General features: G+C 34.3%; 1 protein-coding gene across 1 annotated transcript in view; it reads right to left on the bottom strand.

Moving 5' to 3' along the window:
- Nucleotides 1-18972, bottom strand: part of CSMD3 (CUB and Sushi multiple domains 3) — a 1391498-nt gene that overhangs the window by 1218677 nt on the left and 153849 nt on the right. The window contains exon 2 of the mRNA XM_052651435.1: nucleotides 891-1113. Within this exon, the coding sequence (XP_052507395.1) occupies nucleotides 891-1113 (223 nt within the window). The remainder of the gene's footprint in view (nucleotides 1-890; nucleotides 1114-18972) is intronic.

The raw sequence follows: 18972 nt of genomic DNA, 5'->3' as shown, positions 1-18972 counted from the left end.
TGTTGATAATCTTATTCCTGTACATCAGAAAGGCAAACACACAGTATCAGTTATTAGAAAAAGTAACAGAATCATAGAATCATAACTCAAGCATAGTCAAGTATGTAAGGGTTTCTAATTCTTATAAATTATCTGCTTAGAATATTTTGAATACAATAAAGACAGTACACTACAGTTAAGGAAAATATGCACACATTGGTAAAAATCTTGGACTACATGAAACATGCAATATCTTACATTTTAAATTTCTTCATTTGAATTAGAATTGGTTTATGTTTAAAAAGAGTTCTTGACAAACAGCATAAATTATGCCTAGATATCCTAAAATGAAATACTGAAGAAACACTTATAAATAGTCAGGGTACCAGTTAGTTTTCATATCTGTTTTATTAACTAACTTAAAAATAAATAATTCTGTTTGTGTGGACAGAATCATGAATGTCCCAGTTGGTGATATAAGAGGGTCTACTTTTCAGATATTTAAAGTTTATAAACTATACACACTATTTAAAATTAATGTATTCTGTTATAAATATTGATTTTGAATATTTTGCATATTATTGTATATTAAAATTGGTCACATACCACTGAACGATGCATTACATGCTTTCACTTTACTAAAAGTCATGCCCATAAAGAATGAAACCATGAGGCAAGAATCTTAAAAATCAAAGTATCTTTAACCACTCTGAAGGGGTACAACTCAATTTAAATTCACTTTTTGGAGACATAACTTATTAGTGTTATAAAGTCAGACTATGGAGCTAATTGATATATTTCCAAACGAGTAATAATTGAATTTCACCACAAATGTTAAGCATCTTTTGTAAAATAAACTTCTTTTATCCATTAAATATTTCCATCCATTTTTCCATTCAAAATACACTAACCTTGTCCTAAAGTTTGTAGGATGAGGATGTCCATCATATAAGGATAAGTAGTCATATTCTTCTTCCAGAGCAAATGACTGAAAAACAATTTGTATTCTATTTCGTTCTTCTGCTATTATTACCCACGTACAGTTTGCACCATTTGGATATCCATACGGAAAACCAGGGCTTTCTATAGTGCCATTCAGTCCTTTTAAAGTTCCACCACATGTATAAATAAATCCTGTAATAAAAGACAAATAAATAGACATTAATATTATTAATAGAAACAAGAACAATCTAGAAGCATATTATTTTGGAAAAAAAGCCTTTTTTTTCTAAGACCCATGCTACAATAATTTTATAAATAACAATTTAAGAATTAGGTAAATTATCTATTTTTTAAATAGTAAACCACCAATAGCAAAATACTAGAAGACATGTTATTTATCGTACAACTTGTGCTTAGTTACAAACCAGCTGATGAAATAAAATCCTCCATACTACTGATTCATTATCCATTACATGATCCAACATGCAAGCACAATCCTAGAAGTAGTTCCAATCAAATTGTGGACACTCATACACAACCATTTAAATTTAATGATGTTAGTATGCATTTTGGGTCTTGAAATATTAACTGCAGTTTGTCTTAGTAAATCGTGCTAACATTTTTTTGTATGCAAATCTCCAGCATGTAAACAATGCACCTTAGAAAAATCTGTCCCACTCTGATTCTAGCAGAGGGATAAATGGCTCAGACCTAAAAAAAAAAAAAAAAAAAGAACAATAACAACAACAACAAAAACTATATAATTGATCTTTTGACTAGAGCAGAATCCTAAACTAACCATATCGGAATGACATGGAAGGTTGGTGAGAAAAACTGAATCCTGAACAACTTACTGCTGCCGTCTTAAGAACTTCCTTACTATTTCTATGGGAAGTTTAAATTAGCAAGAGCATAACTGTTGCAAATACCTAGAAAATATAGCATGCTTCTTAAAGAATTTTTTATGAATATATGATATTCTGTAGTCATATTGGGTAATGAAAAGATCAAAGATTTATCAGAAAATATGGTCCCCAGCATTTATCTAGACTAGTCTGTGAAGAGTTGCTGTCGTGTCTGACTCTTTGAGACCCCAAAGCCTGTAGCCTGCCAGGCTCCTCTGTCCATAGGGATTCTCCAGGCAAGAATACTGGAGTGGGTTGCCATGGCCTCCTCCAGGGGATATTCCCAACCCAGGGATCAAACCCAGGCCTCCCACATTGCAGTGGATTCTTTACCTTCTGGAATCCTAATACTGGAGTGGGTAGCCTATCCCTTCTCAAGGGAATCTTCTCTGGTTTTCCTGCATTGCAGGCAGATTCTTTATGAGCTGAGTTAACAGGGAAGCCCCTAGACTAGTCTACAGGAAATGAAAGCTTGGATCTAGAGCCAGGCAGCCATGGTTTTGATACCAGAAAATCTTATCAAAGGTCCAGTTTCTTGTTTAACTTGTCCAAAAGAATTTGGACACGGAACACAAAACACCAGGGAAAAAATAAACACAAACAAACACACAAACACCCCACTTTGTGGCTGAGGAGTAAAGAAAACAAATAAGTGGTTTATTAAGGTTAAAGCAAAAGTTACACACTACAAGAGGAAGAGTACAGGCATCCTTGCCACAGAGGAGTACACTACAGGATTCTTGATTCCCCTTTTTATCTTATTTTAGCCCTTTGAATGGATGGAGGGTCTTTTTGATTAGGGGTGGAATACTCGTTGAGGGGATGGTTGAGATGTTGCCTGGATTGCACAAGGTTGCATTGGCTTCTGGTCTTGTACATTTGTCTCCTGTAACCACTATACATGTAATCTAAGAGTCATTTTCCCTTAAATCTTCCCCTCCAAGTGCCACATGTGGAAGGTCCTATAGGATCATCAGCTACATTTTTATCTGCAAGTGCTCCTCCATTTTTATGGTCAGAGTTTCTTGTTCAGATGCTAAGAAGTTTCTATTTTAGATGCCATTCCTCCATGTGTTATGGCTTCAGTAAGTGCAAAACAAAGAGGTATATTTTCCTCCTTCCTAATGCCTTTACATGAGGAGACTGTCCTTGGTCCTGGTCCTGGTCCTGTCTTTCCTGCCTCAGTTTCAGAAATTCTGATGAGAATTTCTCATCATTTCTCATCAGAATTCCCAGATTTCATTTCCACATCTATGCATCCTGCATGAAGTTTAGGTACCATGAAGCTGTGAGAGATGTCCAGCTAATTTGGGGTGAGAGAATGCCATACTACACAAGTATCTTTATTTGGAACTGGATGTAGAGATGCAGGACATTAGGGATGCCTCTCTCTCAGAAGGAATGAGTACATATAATAAAGGTACAACTATTTTTTAAAAGTATAAGGAACCATTCATCAAAGATGGGAAGCCAGAGTTGTATATAATGGCACATGGAGGCTAATTTGGGTTGTTGTCCATTCATTCCATATGACCACCTTGCTTTTGCTAGGGGAGTCACTTCTCCACTAAATAGCTGTATGCTTTGGAGTAGCTGACTCAACTGACTAGTGGTGAAGTGAATGGCTCAGGCCTGGATTAATCAATATAACCCTATCCTCCTAGCCACTTTGACTTCAGTAATATACTCTGATTATCTTTATATACAACAAAGTTGAGAGCATGGGTTATTCAGTATGTGATATGTGGCATAGGTCTTGTGATTCTTTTGCTTTTTCTAAAATTTGCCAAGAAGTCAGATGAGGCAAAAATGTTCAAAAAAATCAGTATTTGTTTGTATACTTATATTTTTACTCATTTGCCAGAGTCATGTAGAGCATTTTATGATTTTCAAAAATAAAAATAAAAGAGAAAAGTCCCTTTTAAAATTGCTTCTTGCAGAGCAACTACTTTGAAGCCTTAGGTTAATTAGCTATCACCCATTTCTATTAGTTTTCTGCCTGAACAGCTTCCAATTTGAACTTCATAACTAAATGCAGGCATGAATCTCTTCAGCTGCAATCTGATCTATGGGCTGTTTTATATAGTCTCAAGCCCCATATTCCTGATGTTTTTAGAAAAAGGACATATGTCCTAAAATAATATGCTCAGCTTTGTCCACTACTTCTTCAAGGGCCTGCTGATTCATGCATTTCAATTGCTTTACTTTTTTTTTTTTTCTCTAAGCAAATTAGGAGTTACACTTACTTTTAACTTTCTTATCTGTGTTCATTTTATTTTCATTTTTAATATGTTTGATTAAACATCACATTATTAATCATAAAGTACATTTTTTTAACAGAATGTTGATAATTTCCCCACACAGAAGGTTAGAAGTAAATAGTTTTTCAAAGCAAAACAAGTTAGTCAATGTTATTAGCTAATCTTTTCAGGTCATTTCTTGGCTCATGTAGATACGTGTGTATTTCTATGTATTAGATATATTTTTTTTATAAAAAGTCATACTAAAGCATATCTTTCCTGGGTTTTTTAACTTTGTAAAATATCACTGATATTTTTCTGGATCCACATGTATATGTCTAATACATTCCTTTTTTAATGACTACATAGTTAAATGGCATATGGTATGTCTGTACTATAATTTGTTTAATACATCTTCTTTTGATGGCTTCATTCTTTGTGGTTTCATGTGTATAAAAAACAACTTTGAACATATATCCTTGTGTGGTTATGTGATATATCCTGCAGATAAAATTCCAGAAATGAGAGTACTAAATTTTAAACTTAGAGGATAGCCAAGCTATCTTCAAGAAGGTAAAAAATTTTGCTGCTATCACAAGATTATTAAGTTTTTCCTACTTCCAGCCCTGATTTCAGTGATACTAGATTTTTTTTCACATGGCAAATTTTGCAAGGCAAAAGCTTATTTTTTATTTTATTTTTGCATTTTTCTGAGTAGTATTGGAATCAAATATCTTATGTTTTTAATTCATTTATTATTCATATTTTGTAAATTGCCTTGTTGTATCCTTCACGTATGTTTCAATGGCTACTTTACCTTTTCTTACTTCTCTTTTAGGATACAGTTGCTTAGGTTTCTGATTATTTATCGGTAATCCATATTGCCATTCATATACTTTTACATTCCTAAATTAAACAACTTTGCTTATTCATTGCTCTCATAAAGTCATAAGTCCTTGCTGCTCTTTATAGTACACATGAAGCCCCACCCCTTTGATGAGCTGTCTCCAATATCTGTTCATCTATTCATCATTTATGTAATGCTTTCAGCATTAAATTATTAAAAGAACATATCTTTGCCTGTTTCCATGACAAACTACAAAATGAGATTAGCAAGGGAATATAGATTATTTTATTTAGTATAGAATAAGTGCTACGATCAGGGTAAGCACACTTTGCTATGAGAACATGTGAAAGCAAAACTTAGTCTAAATAGTTCAGGACGTGTTTATGGCAATCTGGTCTTTGAAACTGGTATTGAAAAATTCCATAAATTCAGTCTTTGACAGTTTCTGAATATCTTCTGTTTTCCACATCTTAGCATTTAATGTCCATTTAGTCAATTTATACTTGAAAAACAACTAAAATTCCCATAATTTGGGTCATATTATCAACAAGAATTTAGTTAACAACATAGATTTTTAGATATTTTCTTTTTTACTTCCATGTCCATATTTTACCTTTCCTTCCTACTACAGAATAATGCAGTGCCTATTTGTAGAGTATTTTATGATATTTTATCATTTCTTCTCTTTTCTTTTGTGCTAAGTTCCATGCTAAAACAACATTCATACTTGTGCTTAATTTTTTTTTTCACATTTGTTCTTATCTGCTGCAATTGGGCTTTTGTGCCCAATTATGTTGATCAGATTTCTCCCCCCCGCAGCTCCCACTATCAAGCTCACACTTTTTTGACACATAACATCTGTGGGATAAAATCTTGTAATGAATTCAATAGTAGCAATTACCCTTTTTATTGTGGTGTGTGTGTGTGTTCACTTGCTAAGTTGTGTCTGACTCTTTACAATGCCATGCCCTCCAGGCTCCTGTGTCTAAGGAATTTTCCAGGCAAGAATCCGGGAATGGTGTATCATTTCCTTCTCCAGGAAGCTTCCTGACCCAGAGATTGAACCTGTGTCTCCTACATTGGCAGGCAGATTCTTTACCACTGTAAGTAGGTAAGTAAAGTCGCTCAGTCGTGTCCGACTCTTTGCGACCCCATGGACTGTAGCCTACCAGGCTCCTCCCTCCATGGGATTCTCCAGGCAAGAGTACTGGAGTGGGTTGCCATTTCCTTCACCACTGAGCCACCTGGAAAGCTTTTACTGTGGTAAGCAACGTGTAATATGAAGTATATCCTCTTATCAGTTTTGGAGTGTATATTTTAGACAGAATTCTCTAGAACTTTTTATCTTACTTGAATGAAATGCTATATCCATTGAAAAATAACTCCTAATTTTCCTGTTCCCCTAACCCCTGAAATCCTACTTTTTGCTACTCCGAATTTGACTACTTTAGAAAATATCATATAAGTGGAATCATATCTTAATATTATTTGGTCTTCTATAATTCGCTTGCATCACAGAGTAATATCCTCAAGGTTCAATCATGGTATAGCTTATGACATAATTTTCTTGTTTTTAAAACTTGACTTATATTATATTATATATATATATATATCTCCTTTTCTTCAATCATTCATCCTTCAATGTGTGTATAGATTGTTTCTACTTCTTAGATATCATGCATAGTGTTGTAATGAACTTGAGAATGCAAGTATCTCTTTGGTATCTTGATTTCAATTTTTTGAATAAATGGCCATGTGATTTTTGAGTCACGTGGTAGTTTTATTCAAGGGTGAAGAACTTCTATACTGTATTCTATTGTGACTACCCTACTTTGCATTCTCACATCAGTGCCCAAGTTCTCCAATTTCTCCATATATGAAGAGATATAGATATTGGTAATGGCCAACCTACAGCTATGAATAGACCTTGTGGTTTGAATTTGCAGTTTTCTGATGATGAGTGGTATTCGGCATACAGCCGTAGGCTATTAGCTTGTCTTTTTTACAGAAATGTCTATCCAAGTCCTTTGCCCATTTTTAAATTATTGTTTTTTAGATATTAAACTGCATAAGTTCTTTGTCTTGACTAGACGGACCTTAGTCGGCAAAGTAATGTCTCTGTTTTTGAATATACTATCTAGGTTGGTCATAACTTTTCTTCTAAGGAGTAAGCGTCTTTTAATTTCATGTCTGCAATCACAATCTGCAGTGATTTTGGAGCCCCAGAAAATAAAGTCTGACACTGTTTCCACTGTTTCCCCATCTATTTCCCATGAAGTGATGGGACCAGATGCCATGGTCTTCGTTTTCTGAATGTTGAGCTTTAAGCCAACTTTTTCACTCTCCTCTTTCACTTTCATCAAGAGGCTTTTTAGTTCCTCTTCACTTTCTGCCATAAGGGTGGTGTCATCTGCATATCTGAGGTTATTGATATTTCTCCCAGTAATCTTGATTCCAGCTTGTGTTTCTTCCAGTCCAGCATTTCTCATGATGTACTCTGCATAGAAGTTAAATAAGCAGGGTGACAATATACAGCCTTGATGTACTCCTTTTCATATTTGGAATCAGTCTGTTGTTCCATGTCCAGTTCTAACTGTTGCTTCCTGACCTGCATACAGGTTTCTCAAGAGGCAGATCAGGTGGTCAGGTATTCCCATCTCTTTCAGAATTTTCCACAGTTTATTGTGATCCACACAGTCAAAGGCTTTGGCATAGTCAATAAAGCAGAAATAGATGTTTTTCTGGTCAAGGCTATGGTTTTTCCTGTGGTCATGTATGGATGTGAGAGCTGGACTGTGAAGAAGGCTGAGCGCCGAAGAATTGATGTTTTTGAACTGTCATGTTGGAGAAGATTCTTGAGAGTCCCTTGGACTGCAAGGACATCCAACCAGTCCATTCTGAAGGAGATCAGCCCTGGGATTTCTTTGGAAGAAATGATGCTGAAGCTGAAACTCCAGTACTTTGGCCACCTCATGTGAAGAGTTGACTCATTGGAAAATACTCTGATGCTGGGAGGGATTGGGGGCAGGAGGAGAAGGGGACGACAGAGGATGAGATGGCAGGATGGCATCAGTGACTCGATGGACATGAGTCTGAGTGAACTCCAGGAGTTTGTTATGGACAGAGAGGCCTGGCGTTCTGCGATTCATGGGGTCCCAAAGAGTTGGACACGACTGAACGACTGAACTGACTGACTGAAGTGCTTTGTAAATTTTGGATATCAGATATATGGTTTGCAAATATTTCCTTCTATTCCATAGGTTGCCTTTTAACTCTGTTTTCTTGTTTTATAGAAGTTTTTACTGTGGTATATCCCACTTGTCTATTTTTATTTTCATTGCTTGTACTTTTGATGTCATATCCAACAAATTATTGTTGGAACCAGTGTCAAGAAGTTTTACCCCTAAGTTTTCTTCTGGAGGTCTACAGTCTGGGTCTTATGTTTAAATATTCAATCTATTTTGAGTCAATCTTTATGTATAGTACAAATTAAAGATCAAATTTAAATCTCTTACATGTATCTTGTTTTTCCAACACCATTTGTTGAAGAAACTTCCTTTCCTCATTGTATATTCTTGACACACTTTTTGAAGATCAGTTGACTATATATTTGTTGGTTTACACCTGGGTCCTCTATCTGGTCCATTGGTTGATGTTTCTATATTTATACTAGTACCATAGTGTTTTGATTGCTAGAGTTATCTAATATATTTTATTTTATTTTTTTATATATGAGTATATGCTTTTATTTATTATTTTTTAATTTTATTTTTTTACTTTACAATACTGTATTGGTTTTGCCATACATTGACATGAATCCTGCAGGTATACATGAGTTCCCAACCCTGAACCCCCCTCCCACCACCCTCCCCATATCATCTCTCTGGGCCAGCCCAGTGCACCAGCCCCAAGCATCCTGTATCCTGTATCAGAACATGTGAGCCTACAGCTTCACTTTTTAAATTTACAATTGTTTTAGCTATTTGGATCCTTTGTAGTTCCATATGAAGTTTTATATTATTTTCTGTTTCTATTTAAAAATATCATTGGAGTTTTGATATGGTTTGCATTGAATCTGTATATCACTTTGGGCAATCTGAAAATTTTAACAATATTTTCTTCAAATTTATGAACATGGTATATCTTTCAATTTTTGCATGTGTTTTTTAAAACTTTTTTCTTTCTGCAGTGTTTTCAGAAAACATGTCTTTGCTTCCGTGGTTAAGTTTATTCCTAGGTATTTTATTCTTTTTTGATGTTATTATAAGTGGTTTGATGTTTATTTTCTTGTTTTAGATTGTTCAATGTTAGCACTTAGAAATATAAATGACTCTTAAATGTTGATTTAATATCCCATAACTTTGCTAGATTTATTAATTTTAACAGTTTTTCAAAGCAGTCCCTAGGAGAAATAGGGATTTTGTTTTTACTGAAATTGACAAACTATACTAAAATCATACTAAAACATAAAGAACTTAGAATACCCAAAACAATCTTGAAAGAGAAAAACAAAGTTGGATGACTCACACTTATTAATTTAAAAGATATTGCAAAGCTAAGCTACAGCAATCAACATAGTGTAAAGCTGGCATAAGGATGGACATAAGCAACTTAATAGACTTGGGAGTTCAAAAATAAACTCTTAAATGTATAGGTAGTTAATTTGGGGGGAATCAGAAGGAATTTGAATAGCTTAACTTTTAAAATAAGCTTTCAATTTTAAGATACTTTAAATTAACATGCAGTTTAAGGAATGACTTTTGTCTATATTCTAATTAGATAATTAGCTTTTTTTAATGTTGAATTTTTAGAGTTTTTATGTCTTCTGAATAGTAGTACTTTCTCTACTATGTGATTTCCAAATCTTCCTCAAATTCTGTAACTGACTTTTTCTTCTTTTAAATAGGATATTTGTCACAGCAAAAGTTTTTAACTTTTGATGAATTCCACTTTAACAATTTTTTATTTTATAAATCCTGCTTTGGTATAAAGGCTAAGAATTTATTCTGAAGCTCTAGATCTTAAATACTCTCTTATTTGTTTTTGTAAGTTTAGTAGACTTTGGTTTCACATTCAAGTTGTGATCCATTTTGGTTATTTTTTATGTGTAATACATCAGACTTAGATCAAAGTTATTTATTTATTTACTGTATTTGGATGTCCAACTGTTGTTGCACTATTTGCTGCTAAGTCTTTTTTTTTTTTTTCCTCTCTCTCTCTCTATTGAAATAATTTTGCACCTTTGTCAAAATTAGTTGGGCATATTTGTGTGGGCCTATCTCTGGATTCTCTGTTCTATTCCATTGATCTATTGTCAGTGCCACATTTTTTATCACAGTAGTTACAAAAGAAGCTTTAAAATCAAGCTGATTCTTTCCACTTCATTATTTTTCAAAATTGTTTAGCTCATCTAGTTTCTTTCCATCTTCATATATATTTTGGCATGATCTAATCTATATCCACAAAAAATCTTGCTCAGATTAAACCTATATATCTCTTTGTGGAAAACAGATATTTTTACTATGTTCAGATTTTCACTTTGTAAACACAATATTTCTCTCCATTTATTTGAATCTTCTGCACCTTCTTTCTTCAGTCTCACTTAGCTTTCTGCGGATAATCCCTGAACATGTTTTGTTGGATTCAAATCTAAGTAGTTAATTTTCTTCTTAATATAAATGATACTTTATTTTAATTAAGACATCCACATGTTATTGCTGCTGCTGCTGCTGCTAAGTTGCTTCAGTCGTGTCCGACTCTTTGCGACCCCATAGACAGCAGCCCACCAGGCTCCTCTGTCTCTGGGATTCTCCAGGCAAGAATACTGGAGTGGGTTGCCATTTCCTTTTCCAATGCATGCATGGATGCTAAGTCACTTCAGTCGTGTCTGACTCTGTGCAACCCTATGGACAGCAGCCCACAAGGCTCCTCTGTCCATGGGATTCTCTAGGTGAGAATAACAGAGTGGGTTGCCATTTCCTTCTCCACATATTATTGCTAGTATATAAAATTTATAATTGATTTTTAAATGTTTAGTTTGTATCTGTGACTGGCTGAAGTCATTTATTAAATCTAGGAATCTATTAGTAAATCCATGGGATTTTCTGTATAGCTTATCATGACACCCACAACAAGGGGCATTTTTAATTCTTTCTGATATTTATACCTTTCATATTATTTTCTTGCATTAGGAACAATGCTTTTTCATTTTTAACCTTAGTTTGATGAATTGCACTGATTGATTTTTGAAGATAGGACCATTCTTGCAATTTTGTAATAAAACCTACTACAATCATTTTTTATATTGTTGAATTCTGTTTGCTAATATTTTTCATATATATTCATAAAGGATATTAGTTTTATGTACTGTGTTTATCTAGTTGTGAAATTTATAGTGCCAGCTTTATAAGGATTAAATGGAAAGTGTTCTTTCCTTTTATATTTCTGGAAGATACTATGTAGAATTAATGTTAAATCATCTTCAAATCTTTTTAGAATTATTTATCAAATCATCTGCACTAGATTTATTTTAGGGGAGTTTTGTTATTATGAATTATATTTCGTTAATAGTTATAGGGCTTAGGGCTATTACAAATTACTTATTTCATAAGAGTGTGTGTGTGTGTGTGTGTTTAATTAACTGGTATATTCTATCTAAGTTGTTAAACAGATGCATACAGAATTTTTCATAATATACCCTTATCTTTTGATGTCTGTAATGTCTGTAGTGTGTCACTCCTCTTTTATACCTAATATTGGTAGTTTGTGTCTTTTCTCATTTTTCTTTATCACTCTTGCTAGTAGTTTGTCAATTTTATTGATTTTTCCAATGTAATCTTCTGGTAGAATAATAGTAATTAATTTTGCATAGCACTTAATAGTTTATAAAATCTTTTATTTTTCCTTTGGATTGATCAATGGCTTTCACTCCTTCTTGTTGTGGATAAATATTATATAAGCTTTGTATGTCATTTATCTTTCTTGGACCATACTTGCATAATTAAAACTATTTTATAAGAATTAAAAATAATGTATATAAAGTGCATGTCATAGATGCAAGGCATAATACTTAAGACAATGTAACATTTATTATTCATATGATTATTCGCATAAGGTCTACTTTATCTGATGTTAGTATAGATATATTCAGTTATTTATGTTAGTGTTTATATTTATTATAGCCTGAGTGGATTTCTTATAAGTGATGTTTAGTGTTTTATTTTTGTTTTTTTAAACTCATGTGACAATCTTTACATTTGGAGTATTTACTCTATTTAAACTTACTTTTTTTTATATTTGTTTTCTGTTTGTTTTGCTTGATTTTTGTTCTTTTACTTCCTCCTTTTGAGTTATTTTATGTTAGGCCTTTAAACTGCATTTTTTCTATTAGCTTGCTAGTGTCATGTTTTGATAGTAGTAACCCTAGAGAGTAAAAAGTGTATTCTGGATTGTTTGGGTCAATTACAAATTAGCCCTCATCACTTCCCAAATCAAGAATATTAGAGAATTATAACTAAACCCCATCCCATGATGTTTGTAATATTGTTTTTGTAGACAAGTTTATATATAACACCCCAAAACACTAATACTATATTAATTACTCAACATACACTTAGAGATTTACCTACATATTTGCTTGTTTTACCATTTCAGTCTTTTCATCTAGGTTTATTTTTCTTCTGTCTGAAAAACTCTCCAGTATTTATTGTAATTTAGTTCTAACAACAGGTACTTTTTTATTTGCCTTTTAAAGATTTTATCTTTTTTATCCTTGTTTTTGATGAAACAGTTGTCCAATACATGCTACTCCATCAGAGTTAGATGTAGAAATTGCACTATTTTGCTTTATCTTTATTTCTTATCACTTATACTTCTTCATTTCATGTCACACCAGCTACTCTCTCAGCAATTTTTTTAACCAACAAAATCTTGCATTCTACAATCTATATCTGAAGTGTATTACAAAATTAACTAATATAACTATTCAGACAAAACAATTTACAGTGAATTCAGTAGTTCAAGGCAATACCATTCACTGAGTATGGGCTAGGTACCAAGCACTGTACTGGATATTAGCTTTTACAAATATTTTATAACAGTGTTCCAACCATAATCTGTAAAATCTAATGGTTAAAACAGACAAAAGCAAATAGTTTATAGATATATATGGTAGGCACTGGACTTTCCCGGTGGCTCAGCAGTAAAGAATCCACTTGCAATGCAGGAGTTACAGGAGACGGAGGTTAGATCCCTGGGTCAGGAAGATCCCCTGGAGGAGGACATGACAACCCACTCCAGTCTTCTTGCTTGGAGAATCCCATGGACAGAGGAGCCTGCAAACTACAGTCTATAGTGTCACAAAGAGTCGGACACAACTGAAGTAACTTAGCACATACATGCATGGTAGTCATTATACATGAGTCCTTGAAAAGATATCTAAAATGTAGGGCCTCAGGAAAATATTCAAATTTGAGTTGATTCTTTAATGAATTTTAATGTTTCATTTTTATTCTAGTTTTTCTAATATCAGTTAAAATATATCTTTCAGGTTTAAGATAAAAAAGATTGTGCAAGACATATTTTCTAAAGTATTTTAATTCTACTGTTCCATTGGCATGTTGCAGACTGCTTTTACATTTCAAACTTTGTTACTCAGGCCATTCTGCATATCCATGATATTCCTTCTTTGCTTCTCAATGGTAAGAAAGAAATATGTAATTTTGCTTCCTGGATTCACTGGATTCTTATATACTGTAAGTGTCCATGTGTTGATTTGTTCATGCTGTTGAGGATTACCTAGAATAATATTTTCATCATTTTCCATAATATTAGAATTGCCAGACTTGAGGAATAACTGAAAGATTTCTAGTAGCATTTGAAAGTAGAGGCTAATATCACTGATGAACATAGATGCAAAAATCCTCAACAAAATTCTAGCAATCAGAATCCAACAACACATTAAAAAGATCATACACCATGACCAAGTGGGCTTTATCCCAGGGATGCAAGGATTGTTCAATATCTGCAAATCGATCCAATGTAATTCACCACATTAACAAATTGAAAAATAAAAGCCATATGATTATCTCAATAGATGCAGAGAAGGCCTTTGACAAAATTCAACATCCATTTATGATAAAAACTCTCCAGAAAGCAGGAATAGAAGGAATATACCTCAACATAATAAAAGCTATATTTGACAAACCCACAGCAAACATTATCCTAAATGGTGAAAAATTGTAAGCATTTCCCCTAAAGTCAGGAACAAGACAAGGGTGCCCACTTTCACTGCTACTATTCAACTTAGTTCTGGAAGTTTTGGCCACAGCAATCAGAGCAGAAAAAGAAATAAAAGGAATCCAAATTGAAAAAGAAGAAGTAAAACTCTCACTGTTTGCGGATGACATGATCCTCTACATAGAAAACCCTAAAGACTCCACTAGAAAATTACTAGAGCTAATCAATGAATATAGTAAAGTTGCAGGATATAAAATCAGCACACAGAAATCCCTTGCATTCCTATACACTAATAATGAGAAAGTAGAAAAAGAAATTAAGGAAACAATTCCATTCACCATTGCAACAAAAAGAATAAAATACTTAGGAATATATCTACCTAAAGAAACTAAAGACTTATATATAGAAAACTATAAAATACTGATGAAAGAAATCAAAGAGGACACTAATAGATGGAGAAATATACCATGTTCATGGATCAGAAGAATCAATATAGTGAAAAAGAGTATACTCCCCAAAGCAATCTACAAATTCAATGCAATCCCTATCAAGCTACCAGTGATATTTTTCACAGAATTAGAACAAATAATTTCAAGATTTGTATGGAAATACAAAAAACCTCGAATAGCCAAAGCAATCTTGAGAAAGAAGAATGGAACTGGAGGAATCAACTTGCCTGACTTCAGGCTCTACTACAAAGCCACAGTCATCTAGACAGTATGGTACTGGCGCAAAGACAGAAATATACATCAATGGAACAAAATTGAAAGCCCAGAGATAAATCCACACACATATGGACACCTTATCTTTGATAAAGGAGGCACGATTATACAATGGAGTAAAGACAATCTCTTTAACAAGTGGTGCTGGGAAAACTGGTCAACCACTTGTAAAAGAATGAAACTAGATCACTTTCTAACACTGCACACAAAAATAAACTCAAAATGGATTAAAGATCTAAATGTAAGACCAGAAACTATAAAACTCCTAGAGGAGAACATAGCCAAAACACTCTCCAACATAAATCACAGCAGGATCCTCTATGATCCACCCCCCAGAATTCTGGAAATAAAAGCAAAAATAAACAAATGGGATCTAATTAAAATTAAAAGCTTCTGCACAACAAAGGAAAATATAAGCAAGGTGAAAAGACAGCCTTCTGAACGGGAGAAAATAATAGCAAATGAAGCAACTGACAAACAACTAATCTCAAAAATATGCAAGCAACTTATGCAGCTCAATTCCAGAAAAATGAACGACCCAATCAAAAAATGGGCCAAAGAACTAAATAGACATTTCTCCAAAGAAGACACACAGATGGCTAACAAACACATGAAAAGATGCTCAACATCACTCATTATCAGAGAAATGCAAATCAAAACCACAATGAGGTACCACTTCACACCAGTCAGAATGTCTGCGATCCAAAAATCTGCAAGCAATAAATGCTGGAGAGGGTGTGGAGAAAAGGGAACCCTCCTACACTGTTGGTGGGAATGCAAACTAGTACAGCCACTATGGAGAACAGTGTGGAGATTCCTTTAAAAATTGCAAATAGAACTGCCTTATGACCCAGCGATCCCACTGCTGGGCATACACACCAAGGAAACCAGAATTGAAAGACACATGTACCCCAATGTTCATCGCAGCACTGTTTATAATAGCCAGGATATGGAAACAACCTAGATGTCCATCAGCAGAGGAATGGATAAGAAAGCTGTGGTACATATACACAATGGAGTATTACTCAGCCCTTAAAAAGAATACATTTGAATCAGTTCTAAAGCGATGGACGAAACTGGAGCCGATTACACAGAGTGAAGTAAGCCAGAAAGAAAAACACCAATACAGTATACTAACACATATATATGGAATTTAGAAAGATGGCAATGATGACCCTGTATGCAAGACAGCAAAAGAGACACAGATGTGTATAGCGGACTTTTGGACTCTGAGGGAGAGGGAGAGGGAGAGGGTGGGATGATTTGGAAGAATGGCATTGAAACATGTATACTATCATGTAAGAAATGAATTGCCAGTCTATGTCCGATGCAGGATACAGGATGCTTGGGGCTGGTGCACGGGGATGACCCAGAAAGATGTTATGGGGAGGGAGGTGGGAGGGGGGTTCATGTTTGGGAATGCATGTACACCCGTGGTGGATTCATGTCAATGTATGGCAAAACCAATACAGTATTGTAGAGTAAAATAAAGTAAAAATAAAAATTAAAAAAAAGAAAGTTTCTGAAGTAGAAAACTCAAGCAATAAAATTGGATAAATTAATTGTAATTGAAAGAACAATTAGAGACAGATATGTCTTAAAAAAAAATAAGCAAGAGAGAAATGCCTATCAGTCTGTCAAATGAGATTGTTTTAGACACATATCAGGTTGCATATAAACACTAGCCTGTAATGTCAAAGGGAGGAAGTTACTGGTCTCCTGTTTCTTCCTAACTTCAATACATGATTCTCTAATCTTTTGTTCAAAAGTATAGGATTACTACTGTAAATCAATATTCCAACTGAAAATTATGAAAGTTGAATTATTTCTACAACATCATCTGTAGGCTTATAAACAGTTCATCAGAACATTATTATAAATTTAAGGTCAGGAAAAGTTACAATAAAATTATGATATAAATGGCATTTAATTTGATCTGATTAATACAAAAATATTGAAGGATCAGGATAACCTTTAATTTTAAAGCAATGTATCAAATGGGCTACCCTTGTGGTTCAGCTGATAAAGAATCTGCCTGCACGAGGGAGACCTAGGTTCGATTCTGGGTTGGGACGATCCCCTGGAGAAGGGAAAGGCTACCCATTCCAGTATTCTGGCCTGGAGAATTCTATGGACTGTATAGTCCATGGGGTCACAAAGAGTCAGACATGACTGAGTGACTGTCACACACACACACAATGTATCAAATAAGGTATCATGTTAAAATATATTAGTATTTCAAATTTAAATGTTCAGAAATTATGGATTTTATCGGACACTGACCACAGATTTCGCATTCTACCTCTAGTAATTAATATACACTATATCTTTTCTCCTTGGACTAAAAGAACATTTTTTAAAAATAGTCCATTAATATGATGCTTTTCACCATATTTTTCTGTTACTAGTTTTTCTTAATTTTCTTCAGACCTTTAGACGTTCAAATGGATATTAGTTATAACTAATCATATCCCATGAACCATATGTGCTCTGTGTCTTTTGGTATAATTCCAATGCCTTTGAATAATCCAAAAGCTTTTTAAAGTCAATAGTCTCTCCAGACTGTTTAATAGGTTTTCTAAATAAATTGTAATATTGTTTTTTATTTTCTATTATTCTTTTCCTCAGGCTTCCAGGGTGGCTCAGTGGGTAAAGAATCTGTTTGTGATGCAAGAGATGCAGGAAATGTGGGTTTGATCCCTGAGTTGGGAAGATCCCCTGGAGGAGGGCACGACAACCCACTCAAGTACTCTTGCCTGGAAAATCTGATGGAGGAGGAGCCTGGAAGGCTACAGTCCATAGGGTCACAAGAGTGGGACATGACTGAAGTGAGCAGGTACACATGCATTTCCTTTCCTCTTTAAATAAAATGCCATCTACTTTTATATCAGTCATCTCATTAACTTAATTGCCTTTAATATTCAGTGGCTTGTATTATTCAGAAAGTAAACTTTGGATTTGCTTAGAACTGGCCTATGCACCCCACTCCAGTACTCTTGCCTGGAAAATCCCATGGACGGAGGAGCCTGGAAGGCTGCGGTCCATGGGATTGCTGAGGGTCAGACACAACTGAGCGACTTCACTTTCACTTTTCACTTTCATGCATTAGAGAAGGAAATGGCAACCCACTCCAGTGTTCTTGCCTGGAGAAGCCCAGGGATGGGGAAGCCTGGTGGGCTGCGCCTATGGGGTCGCATAGAGTCGGACACGACTGAAGTGACTTAGCAGCAGGCCTTATCACTTAACAGCTTTGTGATCCTGGGAAATTTAATTACTCTTTCTGAGACTCAGTTTGCTGGTCTGCAAATTAAGAACAATAATACATTTAGCTTAAAAATTCTTGTGAAGATTAGCAAGCATATATAGCTCCTAGAAAACTAGAGAAGTGACTTTTATTTAATCTTCTAAAAATTATATCAGTTATACCTGTCTGGCTTTGAATCTGCCTTTTAAAATATCTTTAAACTTATTCAAGCTCTAGAATATTTGTAAAATCTATAAGAATATTAGTTTATATTCCTTTTGATGACATTGAGACTTTATATATATATAATATTATAATTTAAGGTAATGAACTGTATTTTTGTATAATTTTCACAGTGTCCTAATGATTATATGAATATGTGAGTAAAAGTGTATTCCATTATAAATTTAAGATTACTTGTACTAAATTCAGAAATGTTTCTAGGTTGGTTATTCCTTTCCCCCACTAAAATGTCTCTGCTTCCTTCGCTATACTACTTGAGAGTGGGGCTGTAAAGTACATCACCAGCCCTTGCCTTCTGGTCAACCTGCTTCAATTTGAGTTTGGCCAATGTGAGACATGGCAGAAGATAAAAGTTTAAGAGAAGAGAAAAGGTCATTGTAATCATTGCCTTACACATTCCATATAGGGTACTGGCCTTAACTGCCAAACTCTTCTGCCTTTCTTGGAAGCAGCTCAGTTTGCACAACAGTAAACTCATTATATTCTCTTCATACCTTCAGCCCTAGAGCCCACCCAGTATTCTGCTGAGAAGAATTTCCCAACAGTGGTATGGAGAATTGAAGTTTGCAAAGAGTATTGTGATTCCACTGATTTGAGGAGGAAGATTTCAGAG

Source organism: Budorcas taxicolor, chromosome 14 (genome assembly GCF_023091745.1).
Source record: "Budorcas taxicolor isolate Tak-1 chromosome 14, Takin1.1, whole genome shotgun sequence".
In the NCBI taxonomy this organism is placed as follows: Eukaryota; Metazoa; Chordata; class Mammalia; order Artiodactyla; family Bovidae; genus Budorcas; species Budorcas taxicolor.
This window is presented reverse-complemented; position numbering and strand designations above follow the sequence as displayed.